The sequence below is a fragment of the Macaca mulatta genome, chromosome 11, assembly GCF_049350105.2.
Source record: "Macaca mulatta isolate MMU2019108-1 chromosome 11, T2T-MMU8v2.0, whole genome shotgun sequence".
Lineage (NCBI taxonomy): Eukaryota > Metazoa > Chordata > Mammalia > Primates > Cercopithecidae > Macaca > Macaca mulatta.
In genome coordinates, this window is record NC_133416.1 from 65,123,758 (window position 1) to 65,142,403 (window position 18,646).

The 18,646-nt window shown below is 42.4% G+C and overlaps 1 protein-coding gene across 4 annotated transcripts; it reads left to right on the plus strand.

Annotated features, from left to right (window-relative positions):
• Positions 1-204: 204 nt before the first annotated feature.
• Positions 205-14,877, plus strand: ATP23 (ATP23 metallopeptidase and ATP synthase assembly factor homolog). 4 transcript variants are annotated; one of them, XM_015152149.3, is made up of 6 exons: positions 205-887; positions 5,003-5,048; positions 6,068-6,149; positions 9,217-9,354; positions 11,030-11,113; positions 14,427-14,877. In XM_015152149.3, the coding sequence occupies exons 1-6, from the start codon at positions 701-703 to the stop codon at positions 14,628-14,630; spliced, it is 741 nt and encodes a 246-aa protein (XP_015007635.1). In that variant the 5' UTR covers positions 205-700; the 3' UTR covers positions 14,631-14,877. The 4 variants fall into 4 exon arrangements, with proteins under 4 accessions (XP_015007635.1, XP_077810790.1, XP_077810789.1 ...); XM_077954664.1 differs by lacking the exon at positions 205-887 and adding an exon at positions 1,671-1,757; XM_077954663.1 differs by lacking the exon at positions 205-887 and adding an exon at positions 4,647-4,902.
• Positions 14,878-18,646: the final 3,769 nt, after the last annotated feature.

Consider the following 18,646-nt stretch of genomic DNA (forward strand, 5'->3'; position numbering starts at 1 on the left):
TGGCGGGCCAGCGATGACAACTAGCCTGTCCCTGAAGAAGGCCGGGAGTGGCAGGATGGCCGAGACCTTCGGCGGCACAAGAGCACTTAGTGGCCAATATTTGCCCCGAGGTGAGGAAGGAGTGTCTGCGAGGAGGCGGGACACCCTTAGCAGCTCAGCAGGCAGCAGGAAGCGGCAGAACAACGCTTGTAAAGGCCTGTCACCCACACTGGGTGGGCAGCAGCGAAGTCCTCGGCAGCCCGGGTGTTGCCTTTGAGGGAAGTCGCAAGACGCAGCTCCGCCCAACAGCATCTGTCCCCGCGCCCCTCTCCCCGCCCCTCCCCCTACCCCCTCTCCCCGCCCCTCCCCCTACCCCCTCTCCCCGCCCCTCCCCCTACCCCCTCTCCCCGCCCCTCCCCCTACCCCCTCTCCCCGCCCCTCCCCCTACCCCCTCGCCCCGCCCCTCGCCCCTCGCCCCGCCCCTCGCCCCTCTCCCCGCCCCTCGCCCCTCTCCCCGCCCCTCGCCACTCGCCCTGTATCCCGTGCTCCCGGTCTGGTTCAAAGCTCCCTCCCGCCTAACGTCTTCAGCCCAGCCTGGCTGCCCTTCTTCCCTGCGGAGGGAGGGCCTGGGCGGTCGGGTTGGCGGGAGGGAGGTTACCTTTCCCGGTCTCGCTCCGGCCGCCCGAGCCGGAGAGAAGCAGCGGCGAGGTCTGCGGGCAGCATGGCGGGAGCTCCGTACGAGCGCGGGAGGGGCCCCGCGGCAGGGGAACAGCTGCAGCAGCAACACGTCTCTTGCCAGGTCTTCCCCGAGCGTGTGGCCCAGGGGAATCCCCAGCAAGGGTTCTTCTCCAGCTTCTTCACCAGCAACCAGAAGTGCCAGCTTAGGCTCCTGAAGACGCTGGAGACAAGTAGGAGCCATGACCTGGAGGCTGGGGTTCGGCCGAATGGGTCTGAGACCGGGTGGGCGAGGAAGGGCCTGGGTAACACCTGGCCAGCGGCTGCAGTTTCAGCCTCGGGGCTGAGTGAACCAGGTTCAGCACAGAGTGTAGGCAGACAGGGCATCATGGGGGCTGGGTTGGGCGCCTGGGGCTCAGTTTTCCCACCAGAGGAGGCGCTGAGACCCTTTTCGTCGCTGTTTTTGGCTTGGGGAATGAGTTTGTCTGCCCTTTTTTGTCACTCACTGTTGTGACACATCCTCCGATTTCTTACATAAGTTATGCAGCCACATTGTGACTTCAGGGTAAGGGTGAGGCCGAGTTTTAAAGAGCCATCGAGGTTAATTAAGGCATACAAAGTCTGTAAAAATGTAATTAAAACATACAAAGGCTGTAAAAATGTAAAAATAGTTTTGCAAACCTATTCTTCCTTGGAAGGGGTTCTTAGCCTTCATGCATGAATGGGCTTCAGAGCGTAGAAATCCCTGAAATGGTCTGTGAAATCGTGCGTGTGTGTGTGTGTGTGTGTGTGTGTGTGTGTGTGTATGTGCCTAAGTGCATTTCTTTTTCTTTCTTTTTTTCCGAGACGGAGTCTTGCTCTGTCGCCCAGGCTGGAGTGCAGTGGCGCGATCTCGGCTCACTGCAAGCTCCGCCTCCCAGGTTCACACCATTCTCCTGCCTCAGCCTCCTGAGTAGCTGGGACTACAGGAGCTCGCCACCACGCCCTGCTAATTTTTTGTATTTTTAGTAGAGCCGGGGTTTCACCGTGTTAGCCAAGATGATCTCGATCTCCTGACCTCGTGATCCATCCGCCTTGGCCTCCCAAAGTGCGGGATTACAGGCGTGAGTCACTGCCACTGCGACCAGCCCTAAGTACATTTTTTTTTTTTGGTGGGAGAGAGAGTTTATAGCTTCATTATAATCTCATAGAGGCCAACGACCACACAAAGGTTAAGAACTGCTGTGGGTTAAACGGGAACACAACTGCCCATTGACAAATTTCTCTCCAGTAGCAGAGACATTGCACTAGAGAAGATTTCTTAATTCCTTTACATTGACATAGACTTAGTGTACTTTCAGATACATTTGGAAAATTAGTCTTAAACGTACTTGTCCCAAAGCAAGGTTACTATTTTATAGTTGGTCAGTCACAGTTCAAAAGTCAACCACGGAAAGATTTTCCAACCTTCTTGGGATTACCTGCTTGTAGAGACTCAGGGAGGTAGGAGGGGGAAGGGGAGGCCAGGGTAAAAGGGGAGAGAATGATGATATTGTATTTACTATACAAATATGTATTGAGTGCCTCCCAGGTTTTGGTGGGGGAAGTAGAAAGATAGCACCTTGCCTGGAAGGTGCTTCAAAGTGGAATAGAGTGGAAGGAGTGTGGGTTGCAGAGTTAGATGTGGGTTCAAATGCGGATCCCTTTCCTCAGATGTGGAAGAGTGACTTAACTTCTCTGATCCTCATTATTCTTATTGTAAAAAAAGAGAAGGGGAAAAATACCTCTTTTAGGGTTGTTGTGAAAAATAGATTTTATGGGGCTGGGTATGGTGGCTCATGCCTGTAATCTCAGCACTTTGGGGAGCCAAGGCAGGGGGATCGCTTGAACTCAGATGTTTAAGACCAGCCTGGGCAATATAGGGAGACCCTGTCTCTACAACAAATAAAAAAATTAGCTGATGTGGTGGCTCGTGCCTGTAGTCCCAGCTATTTAGGAGGCTGAGGCAGGAGATTTGCTTGAACCCAGGAGGCTGAGGCTGCAGTGAGCTATGATTGCATCACTGCACTCCAACCTGGGCAACAGAGCAAGACCCTGTCTAAAAAAAAAAGTATTGATTTTATGAATGTAAAGTACCAGCATATCAGGAGCTGAGCTGAATAAATGGTAGCTGTTTTTATAGTGGAAGGGCCACACAGTGGAGGAAGAGTAGAAATAGATAGGATGTGAGGAAGGTGGGGTGCTGAACATGAGCCCCAGTAGGAATCAATGGACTTCAATCTTCCAAGGGCAGGGTGGCTGGGAGGGCCTGTTGGTGGTATTAAAGTGTCAACCTGCAGCTTTAAAATCCTGTCCCTGCGTGGGGCATGGTGGCGGAAACCAGTCCTCATGGGAGACTTTTTTTTTTTTTCACCAAAACAATTTTATTCTAAATATTGCTGCAGGTCCTTTTTGAAGTACTAAACCAAGGTGCTGCCTGCATTTGTTTTTTTTTTTTTTAAGTATGAGGACTACAGACTTTTGAAACTGTTTTAACTTTGTAAAATTCTCCTAGTTGCATGAATAATAATGTGCTTAATATGGTACCTGCTACCTGGTATTCACTCAATTAATAATACTTATTGTTAACAATAATTATTCTACTGTGAACACTCTTGCAAGGGGCAGGTTGGTAAAGCAGTAACCTATACCTGACTTCCTCATCTCACATTTCTTTCGCCTATTTTTGTCTTCAACCTTTTTTTTAAACATTAGTTTCTTTTTCACTTTTTTTGGGTTACGTCATATAATTGGCTGTGCATTTATACTCTCAGACAAGATGCTTATGGGAAAAGTTAATATCAGAGGCATTTGGGTTCCTTGTACTTTCCTGTAGTAGTCACGGGCCCATAGAGTCTTAGATGTGGAAGGGCCCTGAGGAATCGTCTAGGCCTCCCTGTCCCCTTACAAGGAAACCTCTGTGCCATTGCTGGCCAGATACTCCACAGACCTCTACTGGAACACAGTTACCTGTTCCCTGAGGCTCTTTCAATCTACTGTCTATTGTTTCACCAGCTTTAATTGTTGGAGAAAAATCCTTTCTCTTACTGAGCTGAAATCTGCTGCGTGTAACTTCCATACTTTGGTCCTTGTTCTGCCCTTTGAAGAAATATTAACTGAATCTAGTCCCACATGGCACCCCTTCAATACTTGAAGCTACTGTGGTCCTAGTTAAGTCTTCTGTCTCCTTTCCAACCCCCTAAATCCTTTCTTGCTTCTTACTGGGAAGTAGTCCTGTAGTACCCTAGTCACTATCCCCTGTGGAAGAGCTTCAGTGGCAGGTCCCGTTTAGAACGTGGTAGTACTCAGCATGGGACATGGTGTTGCCAGTATGGTCTGACCAGGACAGAACAGTGTGGCTACTGGCTTCCCCAAATCTAGGTACTGTGCTGTTGTTCACTTTTTTTTTTTTTTTTTTTTTTGAGACGGAGTCTTGCTCTGTCGCCCAGGCTGGAGTGCAGTGGTGTGATCTGGGCTCACCGCAAGCTCCGTCTCCCGGGTTCACACCATTCTTCTGCCTCAGCCTCCTGAGTAGCTGGGACTACAGGCGCCCGCCACCACGCCCGGCTAATTTTTTGTATTTTGGTAGAGACAGGGTTTCACTGTGTTAGCCAGGATGGTCTCAATCTCCTGACCTCGTGATCCGCCTGCCTCGGCCTTGCAAAGTGCTGGGATTACAGGCGTGAGCCACCGCGTCCAGCACTGTTCACTTCTAAGGAATGTGGCCGTAGATTCCCTCAGTCTTTTGGTATATATCGTAATACAACGTGTTTGATCATTTAACTAAACATGAACTTTAAAAGCATAGTTGATACTGTCTAAGATGCTTAGTAGTACCATCTTTGTATTTGTGTTAGTGTTTTTTTTCAGTACAAACTTGCTTTGATGTTAATTTAAACTTGGCCTCTCATGTCAATTTTTACCAATTTTAAGATAAGATTACTTTTTTTTGAGACAGTCACTCTGTCTTCCAGGCTGGAGTGCAGTGGTGTGATCTCAGCTCACTGTAACGTCTGTCTCCCTGGTTCAAGCGATTCTCATGCCTCAGCTTCCCAAGTAGCTGAGACTACAGGCATGTGCCACCATGCCCAGCTAATTTTTGTATTTTTAGTAGAGATGGGGTTTTGCCATGTTGGTCAGGCTGGGCTTGAACTCCTGGCCTCAAATGATCCACCTGCCTCAACCTCCTAAAGTGCTGGGATTACAGGCATGAGCCACTGCATCTGGCCTGTGAGTTACTTTTTGATAATATCTTACACTGCTATTTGGGTAGTTTAATTGGTGCTACTTTTCCAATTAGCTTACTTAATTAAATCAATATCTTTTTTAGATCCGTATGTCAAACTTCTGCTTGATGCTATGAAACACTCAGGTTGGTAAGTAACTCTTTTTGAACTGCTGCTCTGAGATCTGGCTGCTGAAAACAAAAACCAAGTTCTCTTCTTAAGAGAGCTGCTTAGGATTTCTCTGAGGTCACGAAGTCTTTTCCATAGGGTAAATAGAGGTAATTGGCTGCATTGTTTCCAGGTAGGCCTTGTTCTCTTTGGACATCTTCTGCCCTAACTAATGTTCTTTTTTTTTTTTTTGAGACAGAGTCTCGCTCTTGTTGTCCAGGCGGGAGTGGGCAGTGGCGCTGTCTTGGCTCACTGCAACCTCCCTCTCCCAGGTTCAAGCAATTCTTCTGCCTCAGCCTCCCGAGTAGCTGGGTTTACAGGCGCACATCACCATGCCCAGCTAATTTTTGTATTTTTAGTAGAAATGGGGTCTCACCACATTGACCAGACTGGTCTCAAGCTCCTGTCCGCAAGTGATCCACCAACCTTGGCCTCCCAAAGTGCTGGGATTACAGGCGTGAGCCACTGCTCCAGCCCAGCTCATTTTCTAGCTCTTACCATTCACCTTGGGTGATTAGTAAAGACAGTACTCAAATTTTTCTTGTAAGTAATTACCAATCCTGGCCTTTCTGCTACACCAGCCTGAGCATTGTTTTTAATGGAAAAGAACTCTCAGCTTGTTATCTAGGAACCTTGCAGATGTTGTATAACTTTGAGGGGTTTAAAGGAAGTGACTTCTGACATCTAGTTCTTAACATTCTGGCCCAAGGGCAGGAACTCCAGCATACTTGCAATATGGCCATAATCAGTTGAACAAATGTTTTGTGGAATTATATCTATAGAATTTGAACTAGGATGCATTTTGCGTACAACCTCCTTATTTTACAGGTGAGATAACTGAGTCTTGAAGATGTTAAGTTTCTTTCCCAAGGTTTCCTATGTGTTAGTAGTAGAGGGGATTTACTGTATGGTGGAGGGTCTCCTGAGTCCTGGCCCAGAGCTGTTTGCCACATACACACTGTTTCTGGACATTGTCTCTTTAATCTGTTCTTGCCTTTTAGTGCTGTTAACAAAGATAGACACTTTTCTTGCGAAGACTGTAATGGAAATGTCAGTGGAGGTTTTGATGCTTCAACATCTCAGGTAGGCATTATTGCCAAATTGTTTCCTTCCCTTTAATCCTCTCTCTTGATATTTTTTGAGCATCTTCCACATGCTTGGCATTCTGTTTGGTAGACTTTGTGTAGGACTAAAAAAGTGAATTAGTTATCCTTACTCTAAGGAGTTTACTCTTAAAATCTCTTAAGGAGTTTATAACCTTACAGGAAAGATAAGACATGAACACAGATAATTATAAAATGAGGCAGGCTAAACCATTTTAGATGGGCTTGGTTACCACAGTGGGACAGTGATGTGATTGATTGAAAGATGCCAGCAGATTCAACTAGAGGATATAAAGCCTCCTTAGGGGCAGAGCAGGGGCAGCATGAGCAAAAGTGCATGCTAGGAAACTGCATGGCATGTGTAGGGAATGGCATATTGTCTAGTTTATCTCGAGGGAAGGAACACGTGGGGAATAAGGGAAAATAGGATTGGAAAGAAATGTAAGCCATATTTTGGGAGGCCTTGAATGCTAAACAAAAGGGTTTTACCTTTACATGGTGAGAAGTGATACTGCCTGTGAAAATCTTTCATTAGGGGAGTTTTCTTATCTGTACAGTATGGACAATGATTTTATGAAATGATTATTTTATGGAATGATTATGAGAATTAAATGAGATATTTCTTATAGAGTTGCTTATCTTAGTACCTGGCCCATAGTAAGCATGCAATAAATTTTATTATTAGTTTTAAGTCATCAGAGGGTTTCGACAGAGTCTTGGAGGTGGTAGATAATGTCATGTGATGAGGGTAAATGATGGTGTTATAAGTAACTGTTTCCCACCTGAATGTATAATTCATATTTAACTACACTTAACTGTTTCCTGCTGGATAATTTTATATGTATTTAGGTTGTTTATAGCATTTTTACAGTAATCATGGGAAGTGGCAATATAGAACAAGGGTAAGAAGTTTAGATTTTGGAGTCAGACTTGAGTTCAAATCTTAGTTTCCCTGCTTATTATCCGTGGGGCTTGGGCAAGTATTTTTCTTCTTCTCAGTTTCCTCATTTGTAAACTGGTAGTCACAATACCTATAGCTCTCAAAATGGCTCTGCATAAGTTCACCCCCTTCCCGGTCCCCCCAGGGTTAAATAGAGTGCACATCTTGAACTTTCATCCTAATTCTCAGCAGTGTTGAACACAGTTGGGCACCCTCTCCTTTTATTTTATTATTATTATTATTTTTAATTATTATTATTTTTGAGACAGAGTCTCACTCTGTCGCCCAGGCTGGAATGCAGTGACGCAATATGGGCTCACTGCAACCTCCGCCTCCTGGGTTCAAGTGATTCTCCTGCCTCAGCCTCCTGAGTAGCTGGGATTGCAGGCATGTGCCACCACGCCCAGCTAATTTTTTTATTTTTGGTAGAGACAGGGTTTCGCCATATTGGCCAGCCTGGTCTTGAACCCCTAACCTCAGGTGATTCCCCCACCTTGGCCTCCCAAACTGCTAGGATTATAGGTGTGAGCCACCATGCCTGGCCTTTTTTTTTAAGTGAAAATTTTTATTATGAAGTATCTCATTCATACAGAAGAGTAAAAAACCTGTATGTCCGCTTTCAGTAATAATAAAGTGCACACCTATGTAACCGCCACCCAGACTAAAGAAAAAGAACATTACTAGGACTTCAGAAACCTGTGTGGTCCTCTTGAATCAGGTCCTTTTCCCTTCCTTAACCTGATTTTTGTAGTAACCATTCCCTGCTTTTCTGAATGACTTTACCATCTACATATACAGTCCAACAGTGTGTTATTTAGTTGACTGCTTTTGAGCTTCATACATGATATACTTTGAGTTTTATGTAGTATTTTGTAGTATGAAATTGTGTAGTAGATAGTCTCCAACTTACTTCCCACGTTCAACATTAGTGAGATTCTTTCTTGTCATTGTGTGTACCTCTCTGGTTTATTCAGTTTCCCTGTTATATAGTATTTATGCTGTTGTGTGTTTGTACTACAGTTTACTTTAATATTGATTGTTTCCAACTTTATTATTATGAACAATGCTGCTATAAATATTCTTGACCTTCACTAGTGGTACACATTGCAAGAGTTTCTCTAAGTATATGCTCAAGAGCAGAATTACTGGGTCATGTAGTTTGTGTACACTTGACTTCAGCTGTTAATGCCAAACACTTTCTTTGGTTTCTAGTATGCAGCATTCTTCTGGTTGCTCCTTTGCTAGCTTACTTTCCTCTGCCAGCATTTAAATGTTGAAGTCCCTCAATCCTTGGTCATAGAGCCCCTTCTTTTCTTACTCTGTACTCTGCCAAGGAGGTCTCATCAGTTTTCTGGGGTCAAAGCTCATTTTTAAGAACTCCACATTCCATATATCCAAGTGCCCATTTAACATCTCTACTTGAGCATCTTTTTATTTATTTATTTATTTATTTTTATTTTTAGTGAAAATAAATTTTTTTGGGGACAGGGTCTTGCTCTGTTGCCTAGGCTGGAGTGCAGTGGCGCAGTCATGGCTTACTACAGCCTTGAACTCCTGGGCTCAAGCGATCCTCCCATCTCAGCCTCCTGAGTAGTTGGGACTACAGGTATGCATCACTGGATCCAGCTAACTTTTAAAATTTTTTGTAGAGATGAGGCCTCATTATGTTGCCCAGGCTGGTCTTAAACTCCTGGCCTCAAATGATCCTTCTGCCTTAGCCTCCCAAAGTGCTGGGATTACAAGCGAGAGCCACGGTTCCCCGCCTACTTAAGTGTCTTGAAGACACTTTAGACTTGAAATGTGTGAGTCCAAATTCATGATTCCCCAGTGAGGATGGTGCATGAATACATCCTTAATTTACGTACTGCTATAGTCCAGAGAGAAGAGAAGGGAGAAGTTAGTCACTGGGCGAGGCAATTGGAGCATGTACACTTAGGACTGGGACTTGTCCCATGGGTAGATGTGCGGCCAGTGGAGAAGAGTGGGTAGAGATATTCCAGGCAGGTGAGCTTGTCGGGGAGAGGTGAGGTCATGTGGGAGAGAAGATCGAGTCTATGAAAGGAAATTTTAGAAATCACTGAACTTCTTTTATTTTGGTGTCTCCTAGATAGTTTTGTGCCAGAATAACATCCATAATCAGGCCCATATGAACAGAGTGGTCACCCACGAGCTCATTCATGCATTTGATCATTGTCGTGCCCATGTCGACTGGTTCACCAACATCAGACATTTGGCGTGCTCAGAGGTGAGTTTTATTGTATTTTTCTCCAGAACACTCTATGCTTGAATATTTTATTCAAGTGTAATTTATTTAAATGTATTCCTTTTCCTACTGTCATAGCTCTACCTTAGTCTTGAATTTCTGTTTTTAACTAACATTGAATACCATTTTTGATATACAGCTAGAGAAATTTAAACTATATTTTTAGAAGTCTGTTAACTATATCCTGTAAGTCCTAATAATAGTGATGACTGACTTTAATAAGCTATTAGTTTTTTCCTGTGGGATACATTTTATAATGTGAAAAAATAATAATTAACATTTACTGAGGGCTATATTCCAAACACTGTTCTGTTTGCACAGATTCTTATTTAATCTTCACAATAACCCACTGAGGTAGATATACTATTATTGTCCCTGTTTTATGTATGTGGAAAGTGAGACAGTTGTTTAGATTCCAAAGTTAGTAAGTGGCAGAGGCAGGATTACAACCAGTATTTTTAACTAGCTTGCCCAGCTGCCTTCCATAGAGTTCCTTGCTTGCCCTAGAGTAAAACATGCTCGTTTCAAAAATACAACATGAAAAGATATTTATTACTAAGCACGTTGGATTGCTCGGAATATGCTCCTAGAGAGAGCGTATTCTGCATATGCATATACTTGGGTGTCATTAATTGAAGAGTTGATTAAAATAATCTAAATCTCAAGCCTATACTTCATAACTTAGATTATTTTCCCTTTCTCTTGAAATTAATATGTAGCCCCCCTGCATCTAATTAGAATTCCAATTATTTGGAGAATAGACTGAAACCTGAGTTTTTAAATAGGTCTCTCTCTTGGGTGCTGTGAGAATTAATGCCTTGTAGCTAAAGTGTGTTAAGTACTTTGAGCTCCTCAGAGGAATGAGGCCATAATATTGTAGAAGGAACACGAAGTGGACCATTCTGTTAGCAATGAATTAGCAAAAATGTGGTCAGGCTGCCTGTAGAATCTATGTGGGTTGTTCTAAGACTTTTTCATTCATTAAAGTATAGTAAATCTGAAAATATGTCCTAATTTCAGGCTGTCATGCTCATAGCATGACCGGTTTGGAATGTTCTTGATTCTTTGTATTTTGTATGGCTTCATTTTTCATAGGACAATCAAGTCCCTAGAGGAAGGTCCTGAACTTATACAGGTTTGAGGGAAGCTGCAAGAGAGATTCGGGCTAGGGTTGGGAGGGTCATATCCTCAAAGTGTCTCAGATATTAATGCATTCCGTTTTAAGCTCACTTTGAAACTCAGTTTATTTCAAGAATGCTTTCTTGAAGTACTTTTTAGTAATTTCTACAAGTATTTGTATCTTATAGAGTGTGTAATTTAACTCTGAGGTCTAGCTCTCTGACCTTTGGTTCCAAAAAGAAATTAGTTCTGTCAGTAAAGCTACAGCATAAAGTTTAGAAAATTTCCTTTGGTAGGCGACTGAACTTTTCCCCATCTCTCCAGTGTATTTGGCATTGTCTAGCATAGCTCATAGATACTTGCTTTTGTCGTCAATAGAGTTTAAAAAGTCCTTTAAGAAGAAGTAATACAAATACTCTTTTCTCAGACAAAGATGCTAATTTTATATTCTTTTCTAATTTTAAAAAATTGGTTGATATCATAAAGATATATAGAGCATGAGCGTTTATTTTCTTTTTGTCTGTCTTCTGTGTGATAGGTTCGAGCTGCTAACCTTAGTGGAGACTGCTCACTTGTCAATGAAATATTCAGGTTACATTTTGGATTGAAACAACACCACCAGGTAAAAGCTAACATGCAATCACTTCCCCTCCAGAGTGTTATGAGTGGAAATAATGAATAAAGAAATGAAAAGTACATTCAGTATTTGAAATTTAAAAGAACTTCCTATGTGAAAAGAATACAAAGTATGTGCCATTTAAACAAAGTAGATGGAATTTAGTTCTACTTTATAATTATGGGCAAGCTATGTGACTCAATGAGTGTGTGAGATATTTTAATAATGAAAGGAGGCCTGGCACAGTGGCTTGTGCCTCCCAGCACTTTGGGAGGCTGAGGCGGGCGGATCACAAGGTCAGGAGATCGAGACCAGAGTGGCCAACATGGTGAAACCCTGTGTCTACTAAACATACAAAAAAATTAGCTGGGCGTGGTGGCGCATGCCTATAGTCCCAGCTACTCTGGAGGCTGAGGCAGGAGAATCGCTTGTACCTGGGAGATGGAAGTTGCAGTGAGCCGAGGTCGTGCCACTGCACTCCAGCCTGGGCCACAGAGTGAGACTCCTTCTGAAAAAAAGAAAGAAAGGAGGCCCGGCGCGGTGGCTCAAGCCTGTAATCCCAGCACTTTGGGAGGCCGAGGCGGGTGGATCACGAGGTCAGGAGATCGAGACTATCCTGGCTAACATGGTGAAACCCCGTCTCTACTAAAAATACAAAAAACTAGCCGGGCGTGGTGGCGGGCGCCTGTAGTCTCAGCTACTTGGGAGGCTGAGGCGGGAGAATGGCCTGAACCCGGGAGGCGGAGCTTGCAGTGAGCCGAGATCACGCCACTGCACTCCAGCCTGGGAGACACAGTGAGACTCCGTCTCAAAAAAAAAAAAAAAAAAAAGAAAGAAAGGAGCTAAGATCTTGCACCTGGGATACTTTTCGATGAGGGTGGATAAGGAATGGAAGTGAAATCACAGCATGTCTTACTGTTATTCTAACAATTCTTGACTTCTGTTTTGAATCTACCATAGCATTCTGGAAACAAAAAATGTAATCCCTTTCAGAACAGAGAGTGCGTTGCTCCACAAGTTATGGCTATGTCTCAGTGTACCTGTAAAGGCTGTATAATGTGATAGAAAACCTTTGGCTTAGCACAGACTTGAGTATGATGAGCTTAGCTGAGAGGGATTTGTGTTAACAAAACAAAAACAAAAAACAAAAGAGATAGCTATAAGGCAAGATTATCCTGCTGGAAAGGCTTTGGGATCTGTATTAGATGGATGTGGGGAAAGGAAGTATAGAACTCATGGATTGATAATGAATGTGAGCAGTTCTGCTCACAGCCACCCTGGGCCTCTGTCCACATTTAGGAGAAAGGGTGGTCAGTCATTTTCTACAGTAAAAGCCTGCTGAGCCAGTTTGTGAAGTATGTGAGCATCAGGATATCAGTTCCAACTAGATGAAAAAAGATACGCTAAGGACAACAGGAAGCCCTTGGTTTTCTGGAGAAGAGAGTAACTCAGCTCTGGGGTGGAGGGTGGAGTCACAGTGAGCTACTCAGAGAAACTGTGAACTGAGTGAATCGGAGCGAGAAGAAAAGCCTGCTGCCTGGAAAGGGTGATTACTCTGGACAGTGAGGTGTTCAGCCTGTTCCAGGTCAGCTTATTGATATGCCACTGACTTGTCTTGTGCTGCATGTTTTCTGTGCCCTTGAGTCCCTGCTTCTCTGGTGAATTCTGTGTGTTCTGACTGTCAGTGGAGAGGGGTGGAAGCAGGGTCCACATCAGCACACCCCTAGAGAAGAGGATAATGTGGTTAAAGCATGTGCTGGCATAGCTCATGGATATCTGCTCTTGTCAATAGAGTTTGAAAAATTCCTTAAAAAAAAAACTGTTACATATACTCTGTTTTTAGAAAAATATGCTAATTTTTATATTCTTTTCCAATTAAAAAAATAAGTTGATATAATAAAGGAGTAGAGCGTGATTTTTTTTTTTTTATTCACCTTGTATCTTTGTGATAAGTTTGTGATGCACTCAGTCTTTGAAAGAGAAGTTTTCCTCTTTTTACCACTGGGTAGCAGCAGCAGAAAACAAATAGAAATAGCAATAGGACAGAAAATATGTGGAGGTAGTAGGAATGTGGCTGAGGGAGAAGAGTCTTAGAGAATGGAGTTCCTGCTTTTGTACAGCATGTGCCCAGGGAATAGAAACAGCAAGTACAGTTGCTGATTGTAAAATTACATAGTCATACCTTTATTTTAACAGAAATTTATTATGTCTAAAAAGAAGTAAATCTGTGGTCTACACTTGTGTCTCCTAACCCTGTAGCTTCAGGAGACAAATTTTTGTACCTTTTTTTCCCTGCAGGGGAGAAATTTCCTCTCTTTTTTAGCAATTGTTGTTTTGGCTTCATATGGTTCTTTTCTTCTTCTTTATGCCTGGGGTTTATTTTTTAAAATCAGTGTTTGGTAAAATTCAGGTTGAGAAACACTAGATTCCAATGTGAGTATCTCCAGCTTGAGCACACTGACCAGGCCAAATGAAAAACTGGGAACATGCAGAGAAAACAGATGGTTGTCAGGATGCACAGCCATCCAAACCAGTGTTTGATTATTTTTAGGAAAAGGTCAAGTGCCATTCTTTTGAGTTTTAATTTGGGCCTGGGGAGAAATAAATGGATTAAAAGCTCTCCAAGAATTGGAATGGCAGGGCCTTATATTTCTTAAATATTTAAATTAGAGTATTGAGAAATTCTAGCCTATTACTATGAAACATTAGGCAAATTATTATCTTAGAAGTTTAATATCTGTGTAAAGAACAATCAGGAAAAAAAGTTGTTTAATTTCCACCCCCCTTAAAAAATTACGGTACTTTCCAAGTTTGGGTGGATATGTGTATGGTTTTCTGTTGCCTCCAGAGAGGACTTACCCTTCTCAAAGGAAAAGTTATGTAGCATTGGTCATCTGAAAAGAAAGAGAGGTACAGAAGTGAAGTGTATTTTAAAGTTAATTAAATTTTATAAAAACGTCACTCAGGACCTTATAGACTTTTTTTTTTTTTTTTTTTTTTTTTTGGCGATTTTGCAAATTGGGAGATACTGTTTGGTAGACACTGCATAGAATTTCTGAGAATGACATCTGCTTATATTAGTGGGAAAGATGAGAAAATAGAGGTCTTACTTATGCCTAAATAATTTTAGGTTGAGCTAAAAATACTCCTTAAGTGTTAGGTATCTTTGTTCATTTTGTTTTCTTCTTTGGAATGATAGAAATTAGTAAAATAATATGAGGAAATTAATTTTAATTAATTCAGACATTAGATAAAATGTATTATTTTATGATTAAGTGTTTATATAAAATTAGAGCCTCATACTTTTCCTTCTTTTTAGACTTGTGTGCGAGACAGAGCCACTCTTTCTATCCTGGCTGTTAGGAATATCAGCAAAGAAGTAGCTAAAAAGGCTGTTGATGAAGTTTTTGAATCTTGTTTCAATGACCATGAACCTTTTGGAAGGATCCCACATAACAAGACTTATGCAAGATATGCTCATAGAGACTTTCAAAACCGTGATCGGTATTATTCAAATATATGAGCACAATGACATTTTATATTACGGAGCTTCCATCATCATGCAGAAAAAAAAATTTGTTCTCAAGTGAACAAACATATAAAATGTAAACAATCCATTCAATCCAGATAAAACAGAAGATTGTGATTCTAGCATATTATCAGAAAAAGTAACTATGGCAAAAAATGAAACTGCTTTAAACTCCAAGGCAAAAATTGTATCTTTATAGCTAACCATTTAGTAAATAAATAAATTACATTTTTGTATTTTAGTGATTTGTTTTTATTACATGTGATTATTTTAAAATTTGATTAAGAAACCTGTGAAGTGTGCCCTTCCATGATGTTGATAGGTGACCACTATTGGTATTTATGTTAAATGTAAAGAAATGTGTACCGATCTCATTGTAGGACTCTTACCGAGCTGTTGTTATGATGAAAATTGGAAATAATTCATTCAGTGGTCGATGCTATCCTTTCCCTATTCCTCTTTTATCATATATGTAGGACCCGTATGGCCTAATTTTCTGGGGACAGTCCTGGTTAGATCTTTTTCTTTTTAATAAAGGCAGTGGTCAAATTTTAGCTCCAGATCGACTGCAAGAACAAACCAGCAATACCAAGAGGACCCACAGACCCTCTGAAGGAAGCAACGGCTCCTGCAGTACCCAGGAGACACCTCAAATACTGTGAATGCCCCAATTGCAGAAGTGGGAAAGGGAGACCCTCCTCTCCCAAGCACACCCCCCCCAGTGGAGAAACTGAAGGTCTGTTTGTGGGAGAAGTTTCCAACCTTACCTGGAGCTGAGTTAATTTAGAGAGCCGAGCGAAATACAGGGGGTAGAGGAAGCAGCAGAAAGGCCCAGGGAGCTCGCTGGGTCCCCAAGCAGCCCATTCCTGCCTGTCACCACAGGAATCCATTGTGGGGGCAGCCAGAGAAGCAGAGGGTAAAACTCCACACACAGAAGGAAATCTCTAGCTGGACTTTGTAACAATTTCAATGGGGCGAGAAGCCTCCTGGCCAGAACTTGGGAGAGGGCGCAAATCCCGTGTGCAGAATCCACAGAGGGTAAGAACCAAGCTCGTTTCTTTCACAGCTGGGAAGCAGGTAGCCTGGGGCAAGTTTTCAAGCCTGTCTCACCCACCACCTGGAAACAGACTTGGGGCTGTGGTGGGGGGCATGGTGGGAGTGAGACTGGCCCTTCGGTTTGTGTGGGAGCTGGGTGATACTTGTGACTGCCAGCTTTCCCTCACTTCCCTGACAACCTGCATGACTCAGCAGAGGCAGCCATAATCCTCCTAGGTACATAACTCCAGTGACCTGGGAATCTCACTCTCATCCCCCACGACAGTCACAGCAAGACCTGCCCAAGAAGAGTCTGAGCTCAGACATATCTGTCCCTGCCCCGACCTGATGTTCCTTCCCTACCCACCCTGGTATCTGAACAAAAAGGGGATATAATCTTGGGAGTTCTAGGGCCCCGCTCACCACAAGTTCTTTTCCATACTACCACAACTGATGCTTTCTGGAAAGCTCCACCTCCTGGCAGGAGGCCAACCAGCAAAAAAATAGAGCATTCAACCACCAAAGCTAAGAAGCCTCACAGAGTCCATTGCACCCCCCTCCCACCTCCACTGCAACAGGTGCTGGTATCCACAGCCGAGAGACCCATAGACGGTTCACATCACAGGATTCTGTGCAGACAACCCCCAGTACCAGATTGGAGCTGGGTAGACTCACTGGGTGGCTAGACCCAGAAGAGAGAAAACAATCACAGCAGTTTGGCTCACAGGAAGCCACATCCATAGGAAAAGGGGGAGGGTACTACCTCAAGGGAATACCCTGTGGGACAAAAGAATCTGAACAACGGCCTTCAGCCCTAGACCTTCCCTTTGACAGAGCCTACCCAAATGAAAAGGAACCAGAAAACTAACCCTAGTAATATGAAAACAAAAGCTCTTTGACACCCACAAAAAAATCACACTAGTTCACCAGCAATGGATTCAAACCAAGAAGAAATCCCTGATTTACCTGAAAAAGAATTCAGGAGGTTAGTTATTAAGCTAATCAGGCAGGCACCAGGGAAAGGCAAAGCCCAATGCAAGGAAATCCAAAAAATGATACAAAAAGTGAAGGGAGAAATACTCGAGGAAATGGAGAGCTTAAAGAAAAAAGAAAAAAAAAATCAAGAAATTTTGGACACACTTTAAGAAATACAAAATGCTCTGGAAAGTCTCAGCAATAGAATTGAACAAATAGAAGGAAGAAATTCAGAGCTTGAAGACAAGGTCTTCAAATTAACCCAATCTAATAAAGACAAAGAAAAAAGAATAAGAAAATATGAACAAAGCTTCCAAGAAGTCTGGGATTATGTTGTGACCAAACCTAAGAATAATCAGTGTTCCTAAGAAGAGAGTTCAAAAAGCTTGGAAGACATATTTGGGGAAATAATCATGGAAAACTTCTCTGGCCTTGCGAGAGACCTAGACATCCAAATACAAGAAGCACAAAGAACACCTGGGAAATTCATCACAAAAAGATCATCGTTTAGGTACATTGTTGTTAGGTTATCCAAAGTTAAGATGAAGGAAAGAATCTTAAGAGCTGTGAGACAGAAGCACCAGGTAACCTATATAGGAAAACCTATCAGATTAACAGCAGATTTCTCAGCAGAAACCCTACAAGCCAGAAGGGATTGGGGCCCTATCTTCAGCCTCCTCAAACAAAACAATTATCAGCCAAGGATTTCATATCCAGCGAAACTAAGCATCATATATGAAGGAAAGAGACAGTCTTTTTTCAGACAAACAAGTGCTGGGAGAATTCACCATTACCAAGCTACCACTACAAGAACGCTAAAAGGAGCTCTAAATCTTGAAACAAATCCTGGAAACACAACACATCAAAACAGAACCTCTTTAAAGCATAAATCACACAGGATCTATAAAATGAAAATACAAGTTAAAAAGCAAAAACAAAAAACAAAAAACCAAAATACACAGGCAACAAAGAGCATGATGAATGCAACGATACCTCACATTTCAATTATAATGTTGAATGTAAATGGCCTAAATGCTCCACCTAAAAGATATACAACCACAGAATTGATAAGAATTCACCAACCATCTACTGCCTTCAGGAGACTCACCTAACACGTAAAGACTCACATAAAGGGGTGGAAAAAAGCATTTCATGCAAATGGACACCAAAAGTGAGCAGGATGGCTATTCTTACAACAGACAAAACAAACTTTAAAACAACAGCAGTTAAAAGAGACAAAGAGGGACATTTTATAATGGTAAAAGGCCTTGTCCAACAGGAAAATATTACTATCCTAAATATATATGCACCTAACACTGGAGCTTCCAAATTTCTAAAACAATTACTAATAGACCTAAGAAATAAGAGACAGCAACACAGTAAGAGTGGGGGACTTCAGTAGTCCACTGACAGCACTAGACAGGTCATCAAGACAAAGTCAACAAAAGAAACAATGGATTTAAACTACAACTTGGAACAAATGGACTTAACAGATATGTACAGAACATTTCATGCAACAAACACAGAATACACTTTCTATTCAACAGTTCATGGAACTTTCTCCAAGGTAGACCTTAGGATAGGCCATAAAATGAGCCTCAATAAATTTAAGAAAATCAAAATTATATCAAGCACTCTTTCAGACCACAGTGGAATAAAAATGGAAATAAACTCCCGAAGGAACCATCGAAACCATGCAAATATCTGGAAATTAAATAACTTGCTCCAATGAGCATTGGGTCAAAAACAAAATCAAGATGGAAATTAAAAAATTCTATGAACTGAATGATAATAATGACACAACTTACCAAAACCTCTGGGATAAAGCAAAGGTGGTGCTAGGAGGAAGGTTCATAGCCCTAAATGCTGACATCAAAAAGACTAAAAGAGCACAAACTGACATTCTAAGGTCACACCTCAAGGAACTAGAGAAACAAGAACAAACCAAACCCAAACCCAGCAGAAGAAAGAAGTAACTAAGATCAGAGCAGAACCAAAGG